The 9,011-nt window shown below is 46.4% G+C and overlaps 1 protein-coding gene across 1 annotated transcript in view; it reads right to left on the bottom strand.

The window, feature by feature from the left end:
- WBP1L (WW domain binding protein 1-like) overlaps positions 1-1,022 on the bottom strand; it is a 22,888-nt gene extending 21,866 nt beyond the window's left edge. Inside the window, exon 1 of the mRNA XM_010178768.1 lies at positions 996-1,022. Within this exon, the coding sequence (XP_010177070.1) occupies positions 996-1,022 (27 nt within the window). The remainder of the gene's footprint in view (positions 1-995) is intronic.
- Between the last annotated feature and the right edge of the window lie 7,989 nt (positions 1,023-9,011).

Raw genomic sequence — 9,011 nt, 5'->3', positions numbered from 1 at the left:
AGGGTGGGAGGGAGAGGGCAGCTGCATTTCACCAAAACCTGAACTGATAAGGAAGAGGAGAGCTCTGTTTACTCAGCAGTGTGCTGCAAGTCCTTTTGCCTTCCTTTCTAAACAACTGAAAGTAGGCAGCTTAAAACATTTGATGGTCCAATCTTGAATTTTTAATTCTAAATTAGCTACAACAAGCAGCACTACAATAACCATGCATTATCTATTTATTGTGGATTACAGACCCCAGCAGTGCTGGAAAGAGTTTACAGTGCAATTCCCCCACACACGTGCCTCCCAGACCAAAAAAAGGGTTTGCTCTCCCTGAGCCTAGGAACACATAGTTGGCACCTCCTCCAGCGGGGAGCAGCTGGGCAGTTGCTACCGTTCCTCATTCCACTCAACATTACCAGCTATTAAATTATCCCAAGTTTCTTGTTCGAGCTCAAACTCTCCCAGAACAATTAAAAAGTCACCGAGCTGAGGGTCACAGAACATTGCCATTTTCCATTTGGTGACTTTTGTCAGAGATGAGATATATAAAAATGCCCTTTTTAAAAAAAAAAAAACAAAACACAAAGCAAAACAAAACCACAGTTCAAACACTCAAAATACCGCCTGCACAAGAAAACGGTTCCAAGTTTGGCATGTTTTTAAGCAATGTAAACACAATTCCATATTAAGGACTGTGGAAAGTACCCTACAACCCAACCAAACAAAAACCACTCAGGAGAACGGCACAAAGAGCCACCCTGCCACAAAGCCTACAACAACAACAACAGTTTCTATCCCCAGCTCGCAGTTTTACTCCTTCATCTCTAATAAAAAGCTGCTCTCACGCTACCGTGCTCCTCAATCAAATGCCACGGGTGGGGAAGTGCTGTTTGTATGGTTCCATTTTGGGAAAGTCAGAAATCATTTCCTCGGAGGGGGTGGGCGAAAAAATAAAGCAGTCGGCCACATCTTACACCTGAGTGAGCAGCTCCCACCACACCGAAGCTGGTTACCTGTCTGAGACCCAGGAGGAAAGGCATTCTGCAGGCTCATCCTCCGCACCGGAGCATGGGAAAGCAGGAATTTAAAGCCCCACAGTGACCATTTCCTCATCTGCTGCTGGCAGCCCGCTCCTCCGATCCTATTTAAACCAGGGCTTCCTCGGCCGGGAATGGTAAGTAAACAGGGTCCTGGGACACTGCAGACGCTCGCTGGCTCCCCCTCCTCCTCCTCCTCCTCCCACTCCCCGTGACATATCTCAGCCGCAGCCCAGCCGGGGTGTTTGCGAGAGGGAAATGACATAGGTCGGGCAGTTCTGAAAAAAATAGCCGAAAAAAAAAAAAAAACCCTCTCTTACGAGAGCTGCTGGGTAGCAGGAGGCGGCTGCAGAGCGGCGCTGGGTGCTGTGCAGGCCCCTGGCAGGGCCGTGGAGGAGCAGGGGTGCTCACTCCCTGCTCAATGGGTGCTGCAAGTGGAGGGAAGCTGTTAAAAACATCGGAAAGGGCCGGCTGCACCTCAGTGGTGATTAAATCTTGCTAAGCAAAAATAGACATTTAAGCTATTTTTGAGGAAAAAGTTTGATGCTGCTTGCTGAATCATAGGAGCAACCACCATGGTTCCTCCCAAGTACCTCCAGACTCCAGGGACCTGGGTAGAGCCTTCACAGGTCCAAAGCACTCCCATGCCACCTGCTACCTGCCACCACAGCTCCTTTTTTTGTGAGTAACTCTTACAGCAGTGGCCAACTCTCAGCCCCCCAAATAACAACTGTTCCACTAAAGAAACAGCAACAGCTCTCGTTTTCGGTAGGGTCAGGACTGGGCCTCTCCAGCACCAGACAGGTGATGGGAAGACATTTTAATCCACCCCTCCCCAGGGAAAACACGACCAGCCCCGACCCGACGAAGGTTTCTCATTCTACTTGAGCTCATCTCACACTTTCATGCCAAGGGGCAATTAAGCCTTATAAACACATCTATCATCTGGTGCCCAGGATGGCATGTCTTGTTTGTCCCCTTCCAAGCAAGGAGTACAGCAAGTTCCACAGCAGCACAGGAGATGACACTGCAGAAGGTAATCTAAATTTAACTCCCTTTCCTACCTCCACTTTGAAAGTTCAGCAACCTCTTTTTTCGTGCTTCTCTTTCATCAGCAGCTGTCTTCGTCTGTCGGGGAGTGGGGGGGACCATGACCGGGACACCATCGCCACTCCTATGTGCCCCAGCAGCAGCTCCACAGATATCTGACAGAGAGGCAACTCCCCTTGCTTTTGGCTTCTGTGGCTTCTGAAGCTCAACATATTAAAATATTTGACAAGGAAAGGAATATACTCTTTTGTTTTTTCCATAGAGAGTTCACTGAATCCCTTTTTTAGTAGCGGTTTTAACAATAATTTCAGGACTTCAGAAGAGAGAGAGAAAAACCACATATAATTCTCACAAATGCTAATTTGCAACAGCAGGAAAAAAAAAATGAAAAGGGAAAGAAAAAAAACCAACCCAGAACAGAATCGCCCCGGACAGCCAGATAGCTTGCAGCAGTCTCAGAAAAAGACACCCATTTTCCACATGCCAAAACCCCTCAGCAACCACTGCTGCTGCCTCCCGGCCCAGGGGTGTTTCCTGAACAAGAACCCCTCCGTGGGTGTCCTCTACACAATGAGGGTGTGAGGTTATGCACAAGCATTACTGATTATTACACCAACTTATGCCACCATAGAAACTTGCTGTTTAAGGTAAGCACATCTCTGTTTTTCCTAAGAGAAAACAGGCACATAAGTAATTTCCTGGAGGATACAAAACATCAGCCAGACGACGGGATTTTCCAGCTTTTGTGCTCTTGGATCAAACAAACTCTCAACCTTTGGTTTTCCAATTCTATGGGCAAACACCAGCAATATAAAAAGGGCAGCTTTCTGTTTTAGTAATCTGTTCTGTGGCCTCACACTGTCCTTTGAAACATCTGATTTTGGCTGTTGCTACCCAGAGTCCTGGACTAGGCAGATCCCAGGGCTGAGCCAATGCAGCGATTTCCAAATCCCCACTGTCAGAAGTAATCTAACTTTAACCACCCGCCTCTCCCCCAGCACGTCCTGAGAAGGCGAAGCGTCATTCCAGATCTAAGACAAGTTGTGAAGGACTATCAGAGGCAGTAACTTAGCAGAAAAGCAAAAGCATCCTAATTTAAGTGTGAATTTAGCAATCCTGGAAAGGCTGACACAAAAAAGTAGTTTGCAGGCAGGCATTACCACATTCGACTGCAGCAGCAGCAGCAGCCACCCTCCTGCAGTCTCAGTGACAGTGGCCAGTAACGCTCCACAAACTCTGCTATAAGGAACTGTGGAAAAAGCCCAGGGGAGGAGCAAAAGTAAAAGCTGACAAATAAACTCATACCTTTATAATACCATAATCAATACACTCAGAACCTTTTCAAAACACCTAGGTTTTCCTAATATCTGCAATTACTTTGCATATTCCAACTGGTATCATTTTACCCTCTCTTTAAAAAAAAAAAAAAAAAAAGAAAAAAAAGGCTCATAAGTCCTTGCCCCAATGCTTTGTCTTGCGGCAGTAAGTTTTATAGACAGTGGTTGTGAATAAATAGTTCCTTTCATCAGGAGTGAACTCACCACCTTCTAATCTGACTTTTGTATTATTAGCAGGTGGGAACAGAATTCTCCATCCATCTTCTCACCCATTCATTACTCTGTACCTGTTAGCTATCTTCTTATAAAGATATCAATCTTCCCCATCCTCTCAACAAAATCTTTTCCCAAAGCCTTCAGCTGCTCATTGTCCATTTCCAAAACCTTAATAATTATCTATTGCTCTCTGCGTGGGGGAAACCAGAGCTGAAATAATAATTATTTTAAAGAAAGCAAGGGCAGCTCTAAGGCAGGCTCCACATTGGTTTCACTTCCTTTATACGAACCTGGAGTTAAACACCTGCAAAGGGCACCCATCTATGACACATGGGTGCGTTTATCCAAGATCTAACAAAGAGAGCAAACACATGTTTTTACAGTTTCTCTGTAGATTAATCTCTTGAGGGCTCTGAAAAGTCAGGGCTAATGTCAGGACAGATTATGGGATATATGTTATTTTGAAAATTTGCTTGTTTAGGCAGCCACCAACCATTCTTTTTTGGCATGTCAGGATACTGGTGGGCATGCTTCTTTTGCAAAAGAAGGAACAGAGACCTCTAGGCTGTAGTACCGCGCTCTGAACACACCATCTGCCCTACACATGATGTCAAGCAAAGGATGAAGCTTGACACCGTCATAAGCCCACCACACGCTGTGCCCTGTCACCTCAGGTATTAGCATGCAGCTGAAGCAGATGATGGAAGTTGTTCAGGGCATTTTAGAGATGCTTTCCATGTTGATGGGAAATGCTTGCAAGCAGTTTTAATAACCCAGCAAGACACAATAAAGCTTGACCTTTATATGATTCAGTTATGACAACACATTTGGAACCAAAATTGAAGTTGTGCCACTCAAATCTGTCAGGCTTGAAGTACAGGGCTGCTCTCAGCTGCTCCGTTATTAGAGTTCTAGGTAGGGAGAGGTTTTGAAGAGTAAATATGGGTGGTATGTAATATCCCCAATTAAACTTTAATGCTACAGTTCTCCAGCAATATATATACAGGCTGACCACAAATTTGGAACAATTTTATCTAATGACCCTTCCCTTTGCCCCAGTGCACTCTGTTATTTTCAGGTTGGCACCATGAACATCCCTGGAGCATCAGCTATCCATTTCCACCAGTCGGCCCACCGCCCTGGGTGCTAGAACTCAGCCTACACAGGTCTGCCAGGCACTTGAAACAAAGCGTGGAAGCAGCAACCTGGATGAGGGTGACTTTATCTTTCCCCATCCTGGAGATGGCTCTGGGAATAAAGAAAAAAGGGAAAGAAACATACAGAAAGGCACAAAAGCAGATTTCTGTTTCTCTACAATAAGACAACATCCAGGAACACCCAAGCTATGTCTGTCTTGGCAGCAAATGTTCTGAAGGAGCTTGTTCACTAGCAAAGACCAGCACAAGACATCAGAAGATCACCAGTGCCTGAACAGCAACACAACGCTAGATCTGCCTGGACACCATTTCCGGCTGCCATCTGTCCCCAAAAACTGCCCACTCGTCGATTCCTGAGGAGTGAAGGGCCACTTCCCCACCCTAACCGCACCACTACAAGAACATGAGGACTTTCCAATACAAGAAGCAAGTGCCTCGGGTTCGTGTGATGCACAGCACTGGCACTGCCTACAAGGATCATCATCATCACATTCCAGAGAGCAAACAGGAATAGGTCAGTCTGCGAATTTCCCAGTATCTACAGGACTACAGTATCTACTCCATTGCTTAGGAGACACATGGTCCCAAAACAGACCTTTCAGACCCTTTGTATCTAGCACTACTGTATTATTTAGCAGTGGAGTAAAGCGGGTCCCGCAATTTGCGTGCAGTTCGGCTACAAAACAAGGACACTGAAGTCGCTTGCATTTAATGTTTGTCAGGCCAAACCCACTTAATTGCTAGAGAGAGCAAAGAATAACTGCAGGAAAAGACATAATCTGTGTTAGAACTGGCTTGTGAGCCAGTGCTGCAACCAGTCTGCTGGATCAATACATTTTAACGTGCAATGAAGCACGAGGGCTTGCAGTGGTTGGAATCTGTCCTTGGGCAGGTCCCTCTCCCCTGCAGCCTGTCAGCGTTTCTGTCAGCTCAGTGGTATAGAAGTGCAAGAAACTTCTGCAGCTTACTAAGTCAAGATAAGCACACAGGGATGGTGCATTTCAGCCTCACTGCTGTCGCCTGCCCTGGTCTCCGAGTAACGAGTTAACCAGGGAGGAAGAGACTGCGCGCTTCAAACCACACTCGGTGCTGCAGACAGCCCCAGTGGCAACAGCTCATGTTTAATTCCCATTGAATCTTGAACAGCAACTGTTGGCGAAGCAGACAAATACATGCCACATCCTCCATCTGAAAGCCACGTGTGAGCCCAGAACCAAAGGAGGGGGGCACTGCGAGGAAGCCACTCTGTCACCTGGTATTTCAGCGGGAGCCTGTCCTCCTCTTCGCTTTTCCTATGTGGGAGAAGAAATATCAACAGTAAAGCACTTCTGTTTTATGCAGCAAGCAGTCCCTCCTCTGTATTAAACTATTGTGAGAAGGGCACTCAAGAAAGGGCAAGAAGCAGACAAGGGATGGACATGGAGAAGGTACCCAAAGAGCCCTCTCCAACACCCATCTGACACAGGAGACAAAAGAGGCCACATCCACTCCTTCCCGCTCTGCTGTTTGGCTGATGGAGAGTGGTGGCAACACAAAGTCCAGGCTCCTTCTCCAAGACCGAAACAGTTTTTTGCTAAGTGTGGCTTAGAATTTCCAGCCCTCAGTGACATTGTTTCCCGCTACTTTTTCCCCAAGGAGGAGGAAATGATAGCCACAGAACCAAAACGCTTTCTTCACAGCAGCAGAGTTGTGGCCAAGCCACTGTAATTGTAATGCCCAATGCCTATCTGCAACATCCATTTTGTATGGCCACTGTTTCAATACTCTGCCCTGCCAGTCAAGCCCAGAAGTCTTTAGTCCTTCACCACTAAGGCAGAGGGGGACTGAAGAGCTGAAATTGCTCTATTCAGAGGTGACACTTAACTGCTTCAGTGGAGACAGGGTCAATTCTGTCCCTTGAGCATTCCCAGGTTTTGGGCACGAACGTCAGGCTTCAGTTTTAGTCTGGAGCGGGTAAGGAAGTCACTGGAAATCCTACTCATCTTTCTCTGAGCCTGCTGGGAGTGGAGAAGGAGGAGGGAGGGGGCAGTTCAGCTGTTAAACATTTGACAAGGCTGTCTCCAGGAGGGGTAGTGTGTCTGGGGTGGTACAGGGACACTGGCCTGGCTCCCCGCTGTTTGGCACTACACCTCATTTTCCTTATATCCATGTATGCAAACAAGACCTTTGGTAACGGCTCAAGAGGAGACAATCTGCTCCAGACAGGGAAGAAGGCAGAGCCTGCAGACAGTAACAAGATCCCCCAAACGTGGAGTCAAGACGGTAAGCATCTGTTCTCGTTTTAGAGTCTTGCACCATGCGGGTACCAAAAATACAGCCCACGTGTGTCCTTTGGTCACATCATCGCAGGAGACAGCATTGTCCCAGAGCTGCTTACCAGCACAACCTTGATGGAGATCTCAGACACCCTACTCTTAGAAGAGCTATTTGTTTTCTCTCCAGATGACAGCAACTCACTATTTTTAGCGCTCATCTCATGTCTGCTTGGCATTCCCCTTGGGCCTTACCCTTGTTTCACAGTGTTAGTGCCAACTCCCACGAAGCGTTTTTTTGGTGCCAGAGGGGCTGATGCCAAGTCTGTCTGTCTTGATGCCAAAATGGCAGCTGGCTTTATTGTTGAGACCGGATTTGCCAAAGCTAACAGCACTAGTGCTGGGGTGACTAGCACTGATTTTAAAGTTTTACTCTTCTGTTGCCTCTAGATTTCATGGGGTAATACTGCTCCAAACGACCCTCTGGGGTCCTAGGAGAGGGATCTTTTCATCAGAGTCTAAGGTATACAGCAGACCATCTTAACTTAAAAGTCCTTAAAGAGAAGGATACTTACATACATGGAGCAGTTATCTGGGATGTAGCACTGCCACTGCTGGGCCCAACTAGGACAGAAACAAGCCTCCCTGCAGATCAAGCAGGATTTGATCTCTCTCAGCAAATGTCTTTAAAAAGCACCAACCACAACAACAGAGAACCCACAGCAGATAAGGGCAGTTACGTGGTGTTTCATCACTAAGATGTACCTAAGACAGAAGACTGGAGCAGAAGAGGGTCAGAGATCAGCCAAATTGCATTCACATCACTGTAAACAAGATGACAAAACCCAAGAAAGGTCAAAGCCTTTTGCCCCCTCTGCACTCTCGCAAGTGCCACTCCACAAAATGCGGCTGTTCAGATAAAATCCAGCCTCACACACGATGCACAGGCATGTTGGCTGTGGGAACAACCCAGAGACGTGAATAGACAGCACATGTGATAGGTAATCACATGCATACAGATTCATGCAATTCCTGCAAGTTAGGAAATACTTCCGTGTTAACCTCTGCTACTTTTCCTATAAACCTAATAACCACACCTTGTTCAGAAACAGTAGCGTCAAATGGGCATCTGATTGCCCAAAGATGCTCAGCTCTTTCTTCAGGAACGGTGCAGTCAGCCATTTTAACCCATTCTGTACCTCTCGTCAGGTTTTTCTCATCATAGAAGACTTTGCTGGGGGATCTGTTATGCATACAGCCTGGTCGGATCTTGCTGAAGTTTGTTGGTCTTTTCTGAGCTTAAGTTTACATCTTGAACAAATTTAGAAAAGCCCCCAAAGTCCCAGCAGTCTTGTTTTCCTCAGCTCAATTTACAAGAAAGACTTTGTTTTACTGAGTTCTGAGAAGTAAGCTTCTGTTTCCAGCAGAGCACCACTCCTATATGGCTTGTACCCTTCGAGAGGAACAGATTTTCTGGGAAATCCTTCAGGAAAACAAGGAGACAGCAGCAGTTGCCACTTACCGAGCACCCTGCTGGGTATTGTGGTTCGATAACATTACACAGCAGAGCAATTTCACATAGGTTACGCTAAGGCAAAGAAACGTCCTCAAACTGCCCCATATATTTACAGCCTCAAGAACTTTCCCTTTATTATCCCTGGACTTTACACTCCAGGTCCTGCTGTGGTACCTACAGCCCCATTGGTAGGTGGGTTTTGTACTGCAGATTACTGGGTTTGTGGTACACAAGCCACAAACAACTGGTTTAACCAAGTCCTTTTCCTCTTAGAAAATAAACATAGATCACAGTATGGTACTCCCAAAATTAAAAGTCTGTCAATTAACCCAATGGGCTGTGCAGTTCCTAGAGCTTTACAGGATTTCTGTTATCCAGCAGAAAAATAAACTAATCTGAACTGCTGTAGATAGGCAGAGGCTCAGAGTTTGTGATTAAGGCCTGGCACAAACACAAGGAAAGCC

This window comes from Mesitornis unicolor, unplaced genomic scaffold (assembly GCF_000695765.1).
Source record: "Mesitornis unicolor isolate BGI_N332 unplaced genomic scaffold, ASM69576v1 scaffold31352, whole genome shotgun sequence".
Lineage (NCBI taxonomy): Eukaryota > Metazoa > Chordata > Aves > Mesitornithiformes > Mesitornithidae > Mesitornis > Mesitornis unicolor.
Note: the sequence above shows the minus strand (reverse complement) of the source record. Positions and strands in the feature narration are given on the sequence as shown.